The 20960-nt window shown below is 31.9% G+C and overlaps 2 protein-coding genes across 2 annotated transcripts in view; one reads left to right on the top strand and one right to left on the bottom strand.

Annotated features, from left to right (window-relative positions):
- Window positions 1–505: 505 nt before the first annotated feature.
- LOC127711430 (2-methoxy-6-polyprenyl-1,4-benzoquinol methylase, mitochondrial-like) lies at window positions 506–11540 on the bottom strand. Its single transcript, XM_052217481.1, has 7 exons — window positions 11375–11540; window positions 8404–8553; window positions 7479–7727; window positions 6112–6218; window positions 5420–5508; window positions 4590–4701; window positions 506–1650 (listed from the first exon to the last, which is right to left on the bottom strand). Exons 1-7 carry the CDS (start codon window positions 11529–11531, stop codon window positions 1549–1551), a joined length of 966 nt encoding a protein of 321 aa, XP_052073441.1. The 5' UTR covers window positions 11532–11540; the 3' UTR covers window positions 506–1548.
- A 232-nt stretch (window positions 11541–11772) lies between these two features.
- Window positions 11773–20960, top strand: part of LOC127711425 (HEAT repeat-containing protein 6-like) — a 30430-nt gene continuing 21242 nt past the window's right edge. Inside the window, exons 1-10 of the mRNA XM_052217469.1 lie at window positions 11773–11979; window positions 12342–12452; window positions 12958–13098; window positions 14144–14259; window positions 15215–15329; window positions 15841–15936; window positions 16514–16963; window positions 17985–18107; window positions 18608–18684; window positions 18995–19124. Of these exons, the coding sequence (XP_052073429.1) occupies window positions 11809–11979; window positions 12342–12452; window positions 12958–13098; window positions 14144–14259; window positions 15215–15329; window positions 15841–15936; window positions 16514–16963; window positions 17985–18107; window positions 18608–18684; window positions 18995–19124 (1530 nt within the window). The 5' untranslated portion in view covers window positions 11773–11808. The remainder of the gene's footprint in view (window positions 11980–12341; window positions 12453–12957; window positions 13099–14143; window positions 14260–15214; window positions 15330–15840; window positions 15937–16513; window positions 16964–17984; window positions 18108–18607; window positions 18685–18994; window positions 19125–20960) is intronic.

Raw genomic sequence — 20960 nt, 5'->3', positions numbered from 1 at the left:
AATTCAGATTTACAATCGATCAAAAGAATGTATTGATTAAATGAACCAGTATTTAAGAAACAAATTGACTTTTGACAAATGTAAATTGAAGAAATTCTGGACAATCTAATAACTCTTTCATTTTTTGGTACATGGTTTCATATCTTCATTACTCCATTGGTGGTCTTGTGGTAGCATGCTAGCCTCAAGTGTGGGAGGTCATGGGTTCAAACCCTGGCTTTCTTCAAACATTGACTTTCAAATTGACATTTGCTGCTTCTCTGCGGGGTTCATATTTTAAAATTAATATAACATGTTTCATCCTGATTATGTCTTTTTAAATTTGCCACTGGATATGAAACAGCCATCAATCCATCCATTGTATCTTCATCAGTAAGTTGGTGTTCAAATCTTTATAAATAAAGTATTAAGAATGAAAACCATTTAAAGTAACCGAAATGACAATTGTAGTATTAATGTTATGCTGTTAGTCAGCTGTCATCAAGTCTCAAATTTAAGGTGGTAGTGAAAAGTCCATACTTTTTAATGATAAAAATAATGCATGAGTTACAGTGATGTGTTATGGTAAATAGCTAATCATTCTAAACTACATAAAACACAGGAATTTTCTGCAATGGATAATTTTTTTCAATTCTATGCTGCTGTATATACCATAAAATTAACCACATGTTGAAAAAAACCCTAATATACAATATATATTGTATGTTAAATAAACCAAATTATGCATTCATAATTATTTTATGCCATATATGCATTCTTTGTGCATAAATTATATGTCATTATGTTAAGGAAAATAATGAATATCTGAATTTCATATCAGGACTAAGACAAATGTAATACATGATAGAATAAAAACATTTTTGTAGGTCAGGTTGAATGCCATTATGTACATCAGAAAACAAAAATGTACAATTTCAAGTAGACAAAATTACCATGCCAGTTCAATGATACAGAGATCAAGTTTGCCCAAAAATATGTATATGATGTCAAAAATCAGATTATTTTCTGGTGATGGAAATGATAAGAATCATGATTACTGAATAATCAATTCAAATGGTACTTAAATGTTGAAATTCTAACACTAGCATATAGAGCTCTAGCTATAGGTTATTCATAATTTTTTTTTTGTATTTTCTGAAACCTCCAACTGGACATATAATTCCAATTGACAGTCATGATTACATTATAAATACTAAAAAGAGTCATAAAGAGGATCAATTTTGTATTTTTAATAAATAGTCACCTATTTTGCTTTTTAAAAAGGCAAATGCTTCTTTCTTAAAAGAGCTATTTATTTTTTCATTCCATTATAGTAAAACTATCACTCATTTTTAACTCTTTAAATTGCTCTAAAAAAAATAAATACAACTATTTCAAAATCAGTCAACAATAAAAAAAAGATTTATTTTCAAAGACATGTATCCAAAAAGTCGTTTCTTTCTGCTTTAATAGAAGTCATTTACATTCTTATGCATAGAATAATTCATTCATATATTTCCTGTACATTTTATCAATAAATATTGGTAAGTTCATTTAGTTATTGTTATATCACAGTTTAAATCCAGAATGAATTGCAGCTACACCAAAAGTCAAATTTTCATATGATACCATCCTAAATCCAGCATTTCTGATAATGTCACTGAAATCTTCCTGCAAAAGAAAATTATCATTTATTTATAATGAACTAGTTGTGATTTGGCATAGAATATAGTACCAATGTCTATTTTGGGGATAAACAGTCCTTCAACTATCATAATTGCTAGAAGTAACTCACAAAGACACTTTAAACAGATATGTGTGAATACAACAGTCTTTCTTCATATTTTATTATTTTCAGTTTAAATGAATTTACCAGCATATAAAATATTCTCATGATTAAAACAACCATGGTTAGTGTTTATCAAAGACCTTTGATAGATAATATCATGGAAATTGAATTTTCCCACCCGTCTATAATATTTGTAAAACTTGGTTAATGCAAAGGGAGACAACATTTATAACATTAGAAAGTAGGCATAAAATCTAAAACCAATGATAAATGACAGAAAGGACATCTGAAAATCTTTTCCTTTTCCAAATTATTCCCCACCATTCTCAAGAAAAAATGTCAAAACCTGATACAATACTATTGGTAATCAACTTTTTGAAAGTTTGAAGGAAGTTAGTTATGTAGCATTCAATATATTAAACTTTAAACAAAGCAGCAGGGTTTCAATTTTAACAAGAATTTAATATACCGGTATATATTTTTTAGTAATATATGTTTAAAGGTCTCTGTGTTACTACAGTGTATTTCAAAGTACCAAAGTACGGAAATTATTGACTTCATTGTTCAGGAACATTTGGAAAGGTGACCTTTATTTTTTTAATCATATATTTCTTTGTATTTCTATCCCATTTTACAAAATAACTAGAGGCTCTAAAGAGCCTGTGTCGCTTACCTTGGTCTATGTGCATATTAAACAAAGGACACAGATGGATTCATGACAAAATTGTGTTTTGGTGATGGTGATGTGTTTGTAGATCTTACTTTACTGAACATTCTTGCTGCTTACAATTATCTCTATCTATAATGAACTTGGCCCAGTAGTTACAGTGGAAAATATTTTGTAAAAATTTACAAAAATTTACCAAATTTATGAAAATTGTAAAAAATTGACTATAAAGGGCAATAACTCCTTAAGGGGTCAATTGACAATTTTGGTCATGTTGACTTATTTGTAGATCTTACTTTGCTGTACATTATTGCTGTTTACAGTTTATCTCTATCTATAATAATATTCAAGATAATAACCAAAAGCTGCAAAATTTTCTTAAAATTACCAATTCAGGGGCAGCAACCCAACAACGTGTTTCCTGATTGGTCTGAAAATTTCAGGGCAGATGGATCTTGACCTAATGAACAATTTTATCCTGTCAGATTTGCTCTAAATCCTTTGGTTTCAGAGATATGAGCCAAAAACTGCATTTTACCCTATGTACTATTTTTTAGCCATGTCGGCCATCGGAAACATTTTTTAAAACTAGATACCCTAATGATGATTGTGGACAAGTTTGGTTAAATTTGTCTAAGTAGTTTCAGAGGAGAAGATTTTTGTAAAAGATTACAAAAATTTACGAAAAATGGTTAAAAATTGACTATAAAGGGCAATAACTCCTTAAGGGGTCAACTGACCATTTTGGTCAAGTTGACTTATTTGTAGATCTTACTTTGCTGAACATTATTGCTGTTTACAGTTTATCTCTATCTATAATAATATTCAAGATAATAACCAAAAACGGCAAAATTTCCTTTAAATTACCAATTCAGGGGCAGCAACCCAACAACGGGTTGTCGGATTCACCTGAAAATTTCAAGGCAGATACATTTTACCCCTATGTTCTATTTTTAGCCATGGCGGCCATCTTGGTTGGTTGGCCGGGTCACCGGACACATTTTTTAAACTAGATACCCCAATGATGATTGTGGCCAAGTTTGATTAAATTTGGCCAAGTAGTTTCAGAGGAGAAGATTTTTGTAAAAGTTAACGACGACGACGACGGACGATGGACGCCAAGTGATGAGAAAAGCTCACTTGGCCCTTTGGGCCAGGTGAGCTAAAAAGAGTGAACACACTGAAATGTCCAGTCTTCTTTACTGATCATGATTGAATTTTATGTTTAAAGTATTCAAGATCAAGGTTTTATTACAGATATCACTTAAAACATTACATAACATTATCAACTGTCTGTGAACAATACATAAACCCTGCCAGACAGACAAGTACATCTTACAATCACTAAATATGGTTGACTGATAGTATCTGAGAAAGAAACCTTACTACTTAACGCTGACCAGGAACCATGAAGATGTTATCAAGGTCAAATCCTCCCTGCCGAACAGACATATACACAGTACAATCATTCCAAATACAAAATATCATTGACCTATTACTTTTAGTACCAGAGAAAGGGACCTGACCATCAAAAACTTAATGTTTATCTCGTATCCATGTAAATATAATATATAAATATAATATTATAAAGGGCCATAACTTGAGAACGGTAAAAGCGATGCCACCCAAATTCGACCTTGATCTGTATTTTTGGTAATAAGCATTGTATATAAGTTTCATAACATTTGGTTAAGGCAAACTAAAGTAAGAGAACGGAAACCAATTTTGGGAGGTACGTACGAACGGAATGACAAGGGTAACACTTAATGTACCTTCCGGTGATTGCAGGGGCATGAAAATATACAGACATGCATGAGTGTTTTAAGCAGTGACTGAACCATGAAACATGCAAATGAGGTAAAGGACAACGCAAACAGGCTAGACGAAAACTACAGAACATAAGGCATCTGTATACAAGATATATATTATCCTGGTCTTCTACCTTCTGAAATATAAAGCTTTCTACAAATAATTTACACTGTTGCTGTCATCGCTGGATTAGCATCCTTATGCCCCGTGTCCTGCAATTTTCTTTAGCTAAAATTCAATACATCTCAATATAATTTAATCATAAGCTTGTGGTCTCTTTTCTTGGCAACAAAGTAGAAGACTAAATAACAGCAATATCAGCATGGAGTACATTTAAATATTTACCTGATTAGGAAACTGTCGTATACTCTCCACCAGATACTGATAAGATTTCCAGTCTCTAGCTAAAACTTGTCCCATTACTGGTATTACTTGAAAAGAATAGTTGTCATACAAACTGAAATTATATAACAAAAGACACTTTGTTAAAGACTTAAAAACAAAAAGCTACCACAGTGTAAACCAAACTCACTATGTTCAAGGCACAGACACTTGTCTCAGAATGTTTTTTACCTATATATCTTTATATAACAGAAGGTACTCGACTTGCATTTTCTTGAAATGACACTTGGTCACAAATTTTTTGTTATTTTTCTATTCCACTGTTGTCTATACCCCAACAAAAATGTTTATGCTATAAATCTGCATTAATTTATTTACACAATTGTGTATAACACACCAACCTTTGCTGTCTGAATTAATTCGTGGCAGGCAATCCAAATAGGAAACACTAAACCATGTCATCTCATGAGAAGAACAAATTTCTAAGACAAATGCCTGAGGTTTCAGGTTCAAATGCAGTTTTGTGGGGGAGTTCATACATGTATTTTCATCCACTTAGAAGATAATTTTTTTCTTCAGGTAAAAAAATCAATGAGTGATGGATTTCTCTTAGAAGAAATTTAAAGGTCCCAGTGAGTAAACTCTACAGAGAACAATATAAATACAATTGTATTTATTCAATGGGACAAGTGAACTAACAAAAGTTTAAATCAACAGGTAAACTACAGATGTTTCTGTGGAAAACTTTTGCAATAATTGGCTCATATTGTTGAGTTGCTGTCTCATTGACAACAACATTTCTTATTCATACATAAACTCTCCCAACTACTGACCTTCTAAGTAATGGATTTTTGACTTCACTGAATTCTAAGCACATAAATCTTCCCCCTGGTTTCAGTACTCTGTAGGCTTCCTCTACAACCTGTCAAGAATAATAAAAACAAGGTAAGCTATGATATGATGCGGGTGGTAAAGGATTATTTTTCATACCTATAATATTTGTCTCAGTAGTAATCATATTACTGGTACATCTTGTATGTTTGTATCTGTTTTTATCTACAATCTTATTTGTAGTCACTGCTCATGTTATATGAATTTAACATTGTACTTAATAAAAATATGAAATTACAATACTGTTATAATTAATGTCTTGATTTTACAGATGCACAGCCATGTTGTTAGCCTATGCACCTTCACCTTAAAAGTTGTTGCTTATCATGATATATGTATGTCAAGGCAATATTTGTATTTACTGATTTTCATTTGTGGAGAAAGCTGAAGTACCCAGAGAGAACCAACGATCCTCAGCAGGAAAACTAGCCATCCTTGTCAATTAATATGTGAGGCAAACCCTACCTTACCATGAGCAGGGTTTGTAAATCACATCATCAGAGTTGTCAGTTTAGTGATCACTATAGATGAACTACTTAGATCTTCACTGGATTTGAAGTAGACTCATTTATACTGTTTCTATTCTATATTTAACATGTGATATTAATTGACATTAAATTAATACTAAGTGTACCTTGTCTACATGTGTACAGTTTCTAATACCAAATGCTATGGTGTATGCATCAAATTGATTATCTTCTAGTGGCAAACATTCAGCATTTCCCTTCAACCAACTCATTCCTACATAATAAATAAAGTTAGAAAGTTGATTCATCTATAATCATGGACAAAGGAAGATAACTCCAATTTTAAAAATTACTTGATATTTAGAAGAAAATAAAAATTTTGCAATTTTTCCATTTCTAAAGGGGCATAACTCTAGAATGGTTAAAGTGACGCCACCAAAATTCAAACTTGATCTGTGTTTTGTGGTAATAAGCATTGTGTATAAGTTTCATAACATTTAGTTGAGGTAAACTAAAGTTAGAGAACAGAAACGAAAAATTCAGCAATTTTTCCATTTGTAAAGGGGCATAACTCTAGAACGGTAAAAGAGACGCCACCAAAATTCGAACTTGATCTGTGTTTTGTGGTAATAAGCATTGTGTATTAGTTTCATAACATTTGGTTGAGGCAAACTAAAGTAAGAGAACGGAAACGAAAAATTCAGCAATTTTTCCATTTGTAAAGGGGCATAACTCTAGAACGGTTAAAAAGTGACGCCACCAAAATTCAAACTTGATCTGTGTTTTGTGGTAATAAGCACTGTGTATAAGTTTCATAAGATTTGGTTGAGGCAGACTAAAGTTAGAGAACGGAAACGATTAATTCAGCAATTTTCCATTTGTAAAGGGGCATAACTCTAGAACGGTAAAAGTGACAGCACCAAAATTCAAACTTGATCTGTGTTTTGTGGTATTAAGTATTGTGTAAAAGTTTCATAACATTTGGTTGAGGCAAACTAAAGTTAGAGAACCGAAACGAAAAATTCACCATTTTTTCCATTTGTAAAGGGACATAACTCTAGAACGGTAAAAGTGACGCCACCAAAATTCAAACTTGATCTGTGTTTTGTGGTAATAAGCATTGTGTATAAGATTCATAATTTTGGTTGAGGCAAACTAAAGTTAGAGAACGGAAACCAATTTTGGGACGTACGTACGTACGTATAGACGGACAAGGGTAAAACTTAATGCCCCCACCGCTATGGCGGGGGCATAAAAATATACAAGTACATATTATTAGTGACTTGTTTTTCATACTGCCATAAGGACAACTGGTAGTAATGACATTTGGCACTAATGAATAGGAAAAAAATAAAAGCAGATATTCTTAGTATGCAAGAAGTAATTTGTCCAAACAGCTCTGTGACCAACAAATGCATATCTTATCTTTATTCCCAGATGTATGGACACAACAGGGTACTCTGACATAATCACTCCTTAATTTATTTTTTTCTTTAACATTTCATGGACTTTCATTTTATATTACATGACTAACCTGAGCATATGCCATAACTTTCTGCCTTTTGTCTCCCAACATCTAACATTTCCTGATTTATATCACATACAGTCACATGATGTGTCACATGATTATCTTCCTCATCTGAAGACGATGATGAAGAGGATGTCAAATTTTCTTCCTCCTGGTGAAGCTGTAATCCATCAATATGGTTGGGTACAAAAAGGTCATCAGATCCGTTTTTGTTTACATCGTCTATATATTTTAAAAATCTGAATGCAATATCACCTGTAAATGTAAAAAGATTGTGGATAAATGACAGGTAAAAATAAGTTTACATTGACTATTTTCTATATTCTTACTCCATGCATAAATAAAGTAGTGAATTTGATTGACAAATGAGGTATTGATTTAATGTCACTTTCTGGATGTCAGAGCTAAAACCAGCTAGTTTGGTTGAGGGGGGAAGTTCAGGGTCAAAGAAAATTAATTTGAGCAAATAAATTTCTCTATTATTAACTGCTTTGACCATAGTTCTCGAAGAAGAAAAAATTCCTGGTGGTCTTTGAAGAAAATCTGCTAGTCTTCACTATTATTTCTATTACAAAATACCAAAATTGTGTCAGTCCTTTGCAAAATTAGGCAGTCAAAACCTTCGGACCACCATTTTTCGAGAGCTCTGCTTTAACTGCAAAATAACAGAATGGAAGATGTCACTGATGTAAATTTGCTCTGACACTGAAACTATTTCATATATACATGTACTGATTAAACTTTCAATATGTGACATATTTGTTGTTTTTCATCTTAACCACATGTTCACATTATATGTGTTACATATATGTTCCATCTGAACATATGGTATACATGTACCTTGTGTACAGACATTTTGTATTATTGCAGACTAGTTTAACATATTTTAAATAATTATTCCATTAAAAGTCTATAAACAGTTTGTACTAACCTGTGCCTCCTGCTACATCCAACAATTTAGTTCCCGGTGTTGGACCAAGCCTTCTTATAAAATGGTCCTTCCAGAGTCTATGAACACCAACACTCATAGCATCATTCATCAAGTCATATCTACTGGCTACATTCTTAAATACTTCATAAACTGAAATTAGAAGATACTTTAATAACATTTATATATATGTACGCCTAAAAAAATGTACAAAATAACACTAATATCCAAAAAAAGGAAACAATAAATATATATTTTGGATAACTACTATCCTTCATCAGTATGATAATGTTGATGTAAAATGAATCATATCAATCTATTCTGACTAAAACACTCTCTACCATTATACAATTAAAAACCGAACAACGCTTGTACATATATATAATTATAAAATTGCAAAAATGACATAGGTTAAGTATTTACACCAGAGACTGCATGGATATGCTCCTTAATAGAATAGTAATGTGCGATATGAACTGGTACTATTCTAAATTTCACTGGTGATGAAATTTAAGTTATTACAACAGAGACTGTGTAGAAACACATTCCAAATGAATAGCACTAACCGATTTAAACTGGTATATATATCTAGACGTTTTATATATATTTAACATACAATCACACACAGTTTAATAACTGTTTATAACTCAAATGATAGTACACATTCCTCATAGATGAAAATAAGAAAACGTTTTATAAATAGGCAAATTGTATCCCTGCAACCTTGAAGTGACAAATTCATTGTGCTCGGTTGATACTTTTCATTTTTCTATATTCAAATGTACATGTATATTGTGGACCCTAATAAATGACTAAAATATATTAATTTTACCATTTATCACATTTCTCTTAGCCAGGTCTCTTCTCAGACTTGTTTGTACCACATGTTTCAGTTAAGGTAGCAATACACAGTTAGAAAAAAAACTTAAAATTGACACTCATAATTTTTAACCACCCTCTTTCTCTTGCTTTCTAACAAATAAGGCTTTATATTTGTGTTATGCATGTGTATATTTATGGAAAGAGCATCTCCCATAGATTTGATTTCCAATAGTTATAATGGTGAAATATAATCTCTTTTTGGTGTAACCATGGCAACAATCTGCATTTATTTGATACAAAATATTGCAAAAAGGGGGGTGAAAATGTCACAAAAGTCCCCAAAATTTGGTCCAAAGGAGAATTTCAATCCATTAGAGTGATACCTTTCCTGAAACCATAGACATTTATCTATCAAGAGGTCCAAAAAAAAATTATATGCATTTCTGCCCATTTTTCCATAAAATTGAATTGAAAAGTTTGAGGGTCAAAATTTTGTTGAAAAACGCTACAATTATTTCTGGACCTATGGGCGGTACGGATGGGAAAATATGGACTGTCAAACAGAAAAATGGCCTATAAAACATGCAAAAAACAATCTTGATGTTCATATAAACCCACTTGGAAGGCTATATTATTCTTCAACTATCTAAAAATCAATTTTATTGTACAAAAACTTTCATATTTGAAAAATTCACCATGGCCAAATTGCGAAACTAAACTTCTAACTGAGTATTGCTACCTTAAGGTGAAATTTTTTTTTTCAATTTTCACTTTTAATGGATTTCTGTGGTCTGCTAGCTAAAACGAGCAAATTGGCCAGCTAGTTTTGAAAATTGGTTCAGAAATAAATATTTTATGAAGGTTAGAAGTTGTCACTGAAATGCAACAAAATAGTGATTTGAAGAAACATGCCATGTCAAAGTGTAAATTCTCATTTTTTAGTTAAATTTCTAAAACTATACCTTTTGTTTTTGTCTTTTCTTGTTTAAAAACTTAAATTAACCTTAACAGTAGACAAATTTTCAAAATTAAAGCTATTTTAAAGCTCTAGAATGTCAATTTTGTTGTGTATTAGCATAACAAAGCCTTGGTTAAAATTTGGCAAATACTGAATCAATTTCTAACTTAAACAGCGGGGACAAATTTAGACTTAATTCATGCTAAATTGTAACAATATACTTGCTAAAAATATAAATTTGATTTATTCCCATGAAAAAATATAAAGCGTTCCATATTGAGGTTGGTACATAAAGCGCATTCTTTCTTTTCCAAGGGGTAGCCAATAAAGTATCAATTTATGACCGAACCAAGTCTTTGTGTCAAAATGTCTACATTGGTTGCTAAGGACAATAAACAACAAAATTAACAAATATTGTCATACTAAAAGATTTTTCTCCGTCAGAATTGTATCTATAATCTAAATATCAATAGATTTGTGGTATGATTTGTCTTAAAATAAGCAATTCTGTGCTTTCTCAAATGCCATAACTTCTAACTGTGTATTGCTACCTTAGTTACTCAAATAAGAAAATTAACCAGTTAGGCATCCAACAGCCAAGGGAAATAACTCAAAATCAAATTACATCATATAGAAACCTATAAGTTGCATCATTTTCTGATAGAACTTGACAGCTCTATCATATTGTATATATAAATCTATAGATCAGATACTCATTAAAAGAAAATAACATTAAATTGTTCTTCTGATGAAATAGAATATAAATTATAACTAAAAATATAAATATGATAAACACCAATCTTCTGAATCAGTTGTTTTCTATGAATGAGTTACACCTGTTGACCTGAGGTAAATCAGCGTTAAAGATGTCAATGTACAATCTGTTCTTACTGTGACGTAATAACATAAGAATTGTGACATAGGAAATTTACGGGAATGTGCATGAATTCAAAAGTCGTATAAACAGTAGTTATTTTCAGAGTTTAGATGTCCCTTGGCCTTGAAAGACCAAATCTATAATTTGTTTGGATTGCTGTTTATGGTCATGATAGTAACCTTTTCAAGTCAATTCTGGGGGGAAAACAAACAAACATTTGAATTCCTTCAAAAAATATTGTTGTCAATGACAATGATGCCCTTGAGGCTTGACTGAAACTGACTCAAGCCAGTCAAGGGGAAAAAAATTACTAAAACCTTTGTCTTCTTTTTCATTTTCAGGGATGTTTTGAAATCCAAAGTGGGTTTCCTTTTGTTGTGATTCATTGTTCTGTTTCTTTGAGTGCAAAAATCGGCAAAATGTGTTGAATTTTCTTGTGCTAAGAAGCCGGCTAACTTTCATGGGCGCAGCCATTTTGTAGGGATCCCTGAATTAGTTAAGATTAAAAATAAAAATAAAAAACATAATCTTTGCTTTTATTTAAAACAATTATATAAAAATAATGTTTTAAATATTTAAGAAATAAATAAAATGTTCTAATCAAGACCCAATCCATTAAATAAGCCAATATGTTTCATTTTTAAATGAAACAAATAAAGTATCCCTCTAGAAATTTTATGTTCTCTCGGGGTTTTACATTGATAGGAAAGAAAAACTCTGAGTAATCATCAAGAATCAACAAATTCCTGAGATGGCTGATGAATCTGGATTTTCTGCTGTGGAAAGAGACAGATTTGAACAATGTTTCAACAGATTTATGAACTTCACAAGTCAGGGAGATGAAATTTCAAGGACCAACCTTAATCTTCTACTTGATGAGATAAATTCTATTGATTATTCTTCAAAAATTGTCACAGAAGAGGTACATAATTTGTAAAAATGAAAATTTAGAAATAAGTCTGTTTCTCAGATAAATTAGTAATAGGCTAACTATATTTGATGTATGGAATGATTGTAAGGTGTACTTGTCTATCTGAAAGGGTTCATACGACCTTATAAAGTATATGTGATACTTAGTTATAGTCAAACCTTTAATTATTGATCTTTTAAAAGACTTTCAACTTTAATTTGATCACAGTCAACAAAGCAGGCGAGACACTTCAGCCTGTGTACTCTTGGTAACAGTTTTTAAAAGCTGTAGACTATAATTTTGTCATGATGCCACCTCTTATTATGCCATGTTTTGGAGATTTGAGTGGCTACTTGATTTTATTGTTATTTCAGGAAGCCAATGCATTGATCCAGTATAAACTTTGTAGACTGATACCTCTGCATGATGAAAGGCTCCTAGTCAAAGTGTGTCAGACAATATTTAACTTCACTGCAAGACAACAAGTAAGATACAACTGTCAATTTCCAAGATTTGCAGTAAATTGTCATATCGGTTAATTTTGTACATTTGTATTTATTTTAAGGTAAAATGAAGATTACGTGTACCACAGGTATCAATAAGATTCAAAGAGACAACCATTATATATGCACATATGAACAAAACATGATGAACTGTAATATGCATTAACATAATCTGCTGGAGCCAATTGTCGTTGAAACAGGTTAATGATTTAGGAGTGTAGGAAATATAGGAAAATAATTAGAAATCCCTTTAAATTTTTATGCAGATGTTGGATTTATTTGAACTTAATTTTGCCAATATTGACCTTGTGTTTGTTGCTGTAAAAAATCTGGGTTTTTTTCTTTAATACTGAGAAAGCATGTGATTATATAGGCTCCTTTGAGTTTCTATAATCTTCTTCTGATCAGTAAGTAAATCTACCGTAGTTAAAGCATTTCCTACATTGACATAGATGAATTTCACAGAGTACTTTTCTTTTATTACTAGTTAAACCTGACAGAATCTACACTTTTAGCTGTAACAGAGTATTTGGTTGGAGGAGCACAGAGATGTCAGCCATGGGCACTACCCATGATTTTACAGGCTTTAGGTGCTGTGGTTTATGAAAATGTTGGACTCTTAACAAAGGTCAGAATAAATGTGGATTTTATCATGTTAAAAATAAAAACTACAATTATCTCCTGTCATTATTTTTATTGAAATGAATTCTTTAACATGTTTGAATAGTTTTGTCAGGTTTCGAAAATTGTCAGATATTTTATAATGTTATAAAAAATCTCCATGAGGGAACATTTTTTACTGGCTATTTAATGGTACATGTATGAATCTTTGTACTTGCTAGTGCCAAACTGTCATTCACCAAAGATTTAAAACTAGTCTGAGGAAAAATAGCTTTGCAGTAAGAATCGCCAAAATATGGAATAAGCTACCAGATAAAGTTATAAAAATGTAAAAACTCAATCTATAAACGCTTTTAAAAATAGACTGGATAAACACTGGGAATACGAAGAAATCTATTATTCTGATTATCGAGCTGAATTAACCGGAAGCAGCAACAGAAATAATAGAGATAAAAACATAATATATGAGTATGGTGAAGAAGTACGGTGAGGATCCTGTACCGGAAAACATCAATAAGTATCATTAAGTATGATGTTGCTTAAAGAAAAGGGATTATTATAACCACTTACATGACTAGCAAAAGATAAGATTTAGATATGTATTTCAGGCATTTTAACATCTTGTCTAGAGAAGAAATGAAAACATTCTTCTCACCCTGCAGACACAAAATTTTTCATACTTATATATAAACTAGTGAGCAAAACCCAACATGACAAAACAGGGGTGGATCCAGCCATTTTTAAAAGGGGGGTTCCAACCCAGGATAAAGGGGGGTTCCAACCATATGTCCCATTTCAAAAGCATTGATCGTCAAAAAAAAGGGGGGGTTCCAACTCCCGGAAATCCAGCCCTCCCTTTGATCCGCCACTGCAAAATATGAAAAAAAACCTAAAAAAAACCCCAACAGGCTGATATATGACAAAACAATAAACGCAAAAAAAAAAAGTGACAGACATCAACCAACAACAACCACAGGCTCCAAACTTGGGATAGGCATACATAAAATTGGCAATTCAACACAATCAGTGACAATTGTAACTTTATTTTACAGTTCCATGATATTCTATTGAGTAGAAGAGGAATACTAATACCTCTGATAGAAGGAGGAGCCACAGAGGAGGAAGTCTTAAGACAAGCTGTACAGACTTTAGAGAACCTGACAATTAAGTAAGAAAATTATTATTAGGCCTAGTTTTACCTGTAGTCTATATTTTCTATAATTTATGGATACTGTGGATTCATTTATTTTTATGGTTACCAATCTTCATGGATTAAGGTTGTTCGCTCCTCTTGTTTTTGAATTTTTGTCAGATATTCAGAATCCTCTGGTTTTATCCATGTAGTGCCATTAACAATTTTTGCCCACTAACCCCTACTTTTCTTTTCATAATTTGATTAGATATAGTTTAAAATGCCATCTTTGAAAATCTTATTAAATCCTTGTTATTATTTCATACGTATAGACAGAAAAAAGGTACCAATGTTAAACATATGAAAAATCTAGAGATAATCATTTTCCGCCAAATTTTCAATGGCTTATATCTCGAAAACAAGCACATGGACCTTTCATTTTTATCTCCTTTTTTAGTTCCTTTATTTATATACTATCGATTTATAACAGTCTTTTAAAAAGCTTATTTTGAAACAGAGTAGCGAACATCCTTAAGGAAAATTATATTTCCATATATATACTTGATTTGATAGTTTGAACAAATTGCATAAAACTTGTATTTTGTTGACTATTTATATTTGTGTTTCACTTTTAATCCACAAAAATAAGTACAGCATGAAAAATAAAATGAACCCACAGTAACTAGAATATAGATTTGATCAGAATTAGGTTTATGCCATCAAACCCAGTGAGAGGATGTTTGATGCCATGCTATCATAGTTTTTAATTTGACTTTACCTTTGCAATCTAGAATATTAGCTATCAATTTCAGTATGACTGTAATTTAACTGTAGATCACTGTTATGATGACACTATTTTCCTAATGAATAAACCAGAAGAGAAGAAGCATTACACCAACAAATTGTCTTTGAAGTGATGAAGTAGTAAAGGAATTTACTTTTTATATTGTTAATTAAGTGAAAAGTGACAGATCAACACTTTATTTTTCAGAGTATCAGGCCAGACCTACATGGAAGATAGATATGCTAGTTTATGTTTTGACATTTTCATGAAATTGTTGCACAAGATTCCAACTACTAGATTAGAATCAATGATTCAATGCAAGGTTAAAATTTTTATATATTTATGTCAGTTTTGATGAATGCATAATTTATGAACTTGGAAAATCATGGGGCTGATAAGTATGTCATTATAGTCTGTTTTGGTTCTATAAATCTTCAAAAAATAATTATTAAGAAATAGATTCGTGAATTGAGTTGCATTATTAGCAGTGTATCTGCATATCTATAGAAACAAACTCTTACAATTAATTCCTGAGTTTTTGCTTAAGTAATTGAAAAGTTCCCAACCTTCATTTAAGAATACCACATAAATGATTGAATAACACATATTGTAAAAATATGAATTGATGAACACATTGAAATTAACCTATGTCTGTTAGGGATGAAATTCAAAAACAAAGTTTCAGGAAACTACTTAGATTTATTCTTTTGTCAGTTTCTATGATGTAACATGTATATCTGACCAAATTTTGCCATTGCCATACTTATTATTATTGTTGTATAAACGATATCCATAGAGCCATCAGTTTCTACATTTTGTTGAATCGTTTTCAGGTTATGATTTGTACTTTGAGAGGATTACAGAATTTACTGGCTGCCACTAAAATAATGCCTTCCGAACAACTTGGACCGCTATTGGCTGGAGTAAGGGTAAGGAATACAGCTTCCCCAGCTGATTTGCTTTATTAGAAGTTTATTTTGTGATAAATATTAATTTTAGTTCCTTTTTTCAACGCTTGTACAAAAAAAGATTGAATGAGTTTCTAGACCTACTTCAATATTTAAAAGTATTGTTTGTATTACAATTTGACTAGTATTGTATTCTTAAAACCTGTGCAAATTAATTTTTTTTCTGCTCAGATATATTTAGCACAGAATATGACTTTCTTTGTCACTTGTTCCATGCATACACAGGATTTGATTTTATATATTGAATTGAAAATGATATTCATTACAATATCAAATATAATTTTTAATACACAGTTTCAAGTCATTTTAGCATTTGAATAAACTATTACCAGTTGTATGCATACTAAATTAAAATCAATGCAGGGAAACAACAATGCTAGTATTTGATTATCTTTGAAATGTTTGACTATCTTTTGTTTTTTAGAGTACTTTATATCTGTTAATTTTTATAATGCCAATTAAATGTTTAAACTACCTTTATTTGATTTAAAAAATGCAAAAACAGTCTCTGAAATATTATATCTCTGTTATGTTTTAGACATCAATGTTTCATGGAATTTCTAACATACCAGTTATGGTACCTGAAACACTGCACCCAACCCCTCTTAGTAATGTGGACTCTTCTAGTACAGATAAGACTCCAACATCACCACAGAAGTCACAAACTGAAGATAATGTCAAAAGTCAAGGCAACAAAAAAACAAAGAAAAGGAAACCAAAAAAGGGTAAAGAGCAAGATGGAGGTCAACAAGGTCAACCAGATCAAGGACAAGGTCAAGATGACACAAACTTATCACAGGCAATGAATGGATTGTTAGTTGAAGGACAAGTTCGAAGTGAACAGGCAGTATTCAGACCTGCTTGGGCCAAAATAAGTAGTTCAGAATCTGATTACTCTGACACAGAAGGAGGTCAAAGTTCAAGATATAGATCAACATGTGCTAAAGTCAGACAATGTGCTTTAGCATGTCTACACACAGTCATAAAAGTAAGTACATTATCATTAAGAAAAAATCATTTTGGTTATTGAACATATGATGCAGCTAAAATTTTCCCACTTTATCTATAAACTATTTTTAAACATAAGAAAGGTAAAAGTGAACCAACATCTATCTATGGTGGAAGTATGGTAGGATAACTAAAGTGGATACCTAGCAGTATGTGGCTGTTGTCTATTGCATAGTTAGTATACAAGAAGATTTAAAGCCAACAACACTAAGGCTATCACTAAGTTGCGGTATCTTTTATTATGTCAACTAGTTTCGCCACAAGGGTTGTGTCATCAGGACAATTACATAATATTATAAATTACCTAAGTACAACAACTGTGGTTTACTTCACGGATGACCGGAAATGGTAGATAACAGTATAAAAACCTGAACGTCCTGTGACCGGGACTGAATTGCAATGAATATGAAATGTAAAGAAATTAATAAAATGCTATACAATAGAGATAAAATTGAACATAAAAATATGAAAATAACATTGTAGATAAATTGTATAGTTATTGTCTATATTTAGCAGTTTTGTAGCATTGCATCATGTAGTTGCATTTGCTGTATTTATCCTTGTTTGGGTGTTCTCCTGGTAAATATTCGTACATTTCAAGTCCTACATAATAAGAATATTTTGAAAGTTTCTTGGCAGATTCCCATTCTGTGGCTTCATATATGATTTCTTGGTTTGGCTCATCTTCTTCACTGTCTCCTCTTTTTGTGAATTTTTATTGGTTTTTATTTTTTGATAATTTATAACATTACATATATGTGATTGTCCTGATGACGCCACCCCCTTGGCAAAACTAGTCTACACAATTAAAGATACCGCAACTTAGCGATAGTCTTAGTGTTGTTGTCTTTGAATCTTCTTGTATTTTAAACTTGTTAAATAGCTGCATTGAAGTTAATTGAATATAGTTCTTTAATGTTAAAATTAGGTGTGCTTTGTTTTTACAGAACTAATTTTTGTAGTAAATAGTTTTTAACATAGAATTTGATATCATTTTACAGAATACAGACAAGAAAGTAATGTTTGGATACTGGTCCTCTTTTATTCCTGACTCTGTAACTTCTGGTAACAGTTCACAAATACAGACATTGTTTACCATAATTCTGAAAGACCCATCACCCAAGGTATGTTACTATGGTTACATTTCACAAATGAGACTATTTTCCATAATCCTGAAAGACCCTGACCCAAAGGTTGTTTCCATGGTTATGATAGTAATGTTTAGAATATAACAGTCCTTCACACTTTCTGCCTTGCCTATCAGAGATTGACCTCATTATCTAGAATATGGTTGTATAATTGGAAGTTAAATATAATGTCGATTTTAATAGAATAGAAAAACATAAACAACATCAGCGACCAGTAAATATAAATTTGTATTATAATACAATATTACTGAAGTTTCAACTATTTGCCTCACAGGAAAATTATATATTCGTTGATGCTTCTTGATTTCATGGTTTTGACAAATTCTGAATACTAGTCTGTAGGAAATTTCGACTGTTCAACTATTAGATTTATAGTGGTTCGCCTTTACACACATATAATAATCAATCTATAGAAGTAAAAAGATATTTAAGTTTGTTTTTGTTTTTTTGCGTAAACTTCTGTATATTTTTTTCAGTGTCGCATGGGAGCTCTTGCAACATTGACAGCTTTGTTAGATGGAACCAAGACATTTTTGGCTGCTGCTGATGACAGGTGATACTTTTCAGATAAATAATAGTGGATCAATAAATAATTAGTGTTTTCAATATGGTTAAGTATGAAGTAATTAATTTCTATAATATAGAATCAGTTTTAGAAATGAAATTTAGATTTTCAATTTTTGTGTTTGTTTTAATTTAAACGATTTGCAGTATAATTGAAAACACAAACCTTTCTTGTCATATAATCCATTGCTTTGTTACATCTTATGATGAAAAAAAATTGAAACAATTTTTACATTCATCATATACCTTTTTTGATTAAAAATTGTGTAGTTAGTATATAATATGATATTACATTTCAGTGACCAAGTACGAACTGCCTTTACTGCATTTTCCACTGTGTTAGGATCAACTGTACATGAACTTCATCGTTGCTTGTTACTGGCTTTGGTATCAGAAAACTTTCCGTTAACACTTACACAGCTCATTAAAGTAAGTTTGACTTGTGTTCAGAAATAATTGTTGATAACTTTCTTAAACTATCCTGGATTTGTACCAAACTTGGACAGAAGTTTGTTTATGATAAAAAAAGCTAGTATCTAGAAGGAAATTTTGTAAAAATTTATTTCCTGTTTTTCCGTATCTTACTTATAAATGGACTTAGTTTTTATCACTGTCAGTACGGAATTGTATTTTTTTGCGCGTTCGTATAGCTGGAGATTTTTTAGCATGAGCGATTTTGTGAGCGGAATTATTTGACATGTGCTCGAAGAAAATTCGTCTCGAAACTTCAAACAACAATTACCGCTATTTGGGATCGATTTTCGTGAAAATATTTTTGGGTTAAGTCGTACCCTACATGTTCTGAGATATGGTGTAGTTATAGCTATAAGAAAAGGAATCCACCTATTAGTCCGGCTGCTAGTGCCTTAGAAAACTGCAGAAAGGTTATCGGTCTCTTACCAGGTCCTGGTTGATGATGAGGAGAGAGCAGAAAAAGACTGAAAGCACTAAATTTCAGCATTTCTAACATCGTGAAGAAAATTCTTTTAGGCCATTTCAAGGTTTTGTGTTGAAATACATAGTACTGTATGTACTGGTCAGCCCTATCAACCCCACCGATGTACTGTGTGTAATCACAGATCATATGAGGACATGGTATCTCTTGTCTTTGGAAAAGACCATCTGCTTGCTGCAAATTTCTCTGCACTGCACCAACAGAGAAGTCATGTATACTTGAAATTAAGTTTACATTTTTTTTGTCCTTCCATACAACAGCAGCTAATGCATCCTTCTGTCTGAACTGCATGTCCCCAGGAATAGTTACACCGTCCAGGTTTTTCCTCATGATATCTTTTGGAAGCTCTCTCCTATTTAATCTTACAGTACCACATGCCCCAGTGTTATAATTATACCCCATGCAAATTTTTTGCGAAGGGTATAATGTTTTTGTCCGTCTGTCAGTCCGTCTGTCCGTCCGTCAGTCCGTCAGTCCTGTTTCTTGTCATCGCAACTTCTCTCAAACCACACAACAGAATTTCATGAAACCTTTTCAGATAATAAGGACATACTATGTAGATGTGCATATCGACAGGAATTTACGAATCAATCTTTTTCCCAGGAGTTACGCCCCTTTGAACTTATTTGCCCAATATACTACTGCAACCTTTTGTCATCGCAACTCCTCTGAAACCACACCACAGAATTTAATGAAACTTTGTAGATAATAAGGACATACTATGTAGATGTGCATATCGACAGGATATTACGATTCAATTTTTTTTCTAGGAGTTACGCCCCTTTGAACTTATTTGCTTCAATGTACTACTGCAACAGTTTGTCATCGCAACTCCTCTGAAACCACACCACAGAATTTCATGAAACTTTGTAGATAATAAGGACATACTATGTAGATGTGCATATCGACAGGAAATTACGATTCAATTTTTTTTCTAGGAGTTGCGCCCCTTTGAACTTATTTGCTTTAACCCTTAGACTGCTACGCGCGACAATTGTCGTTCCGATAAAGCAGTCCGCTACTGCTACGCGCGACTATTGTCGTTTCCGTATCTCATTTGTTTACACAGTTACCATTGAATGGGCGGAGTCAATATTTATGAGATTGCGGCAGTTTAGACTTGTATGGATTCTGATTGGTTAAAATTTGGCGTACTTTCGAGTTTCTCTTGACTTTAAATCAGGTATAAGTAATGAAACCGAAAGTGAAAAATTTAGATGAAAAAAGTAACAAAATGGCGGAAATTGTTTGGAGTGATGGCCAACACGTTCAGAAGTATTTCAATGATAAAGATGTAACAGCGGCAGCCA

Source organism: Mytilus californianus, unplaced genomic scaffold (genome assembly GCF_021869535.1).
Source record: "Mytilus californianus isolate M0D057914Y unplaced genomic scaffold, xbMytCali1.0.p SCAF_8, whole genome shotgun sequence".
Taxonomy (NCBI): Eukaryota; Metazoa; Mollusca; class Bivalvia; order Mytilida; family Mytilidae; genus Mytilus; species Mytilus californianus.
This window is presented reverse-complemented; position numbering and strand designations above follow the sequence as displayed.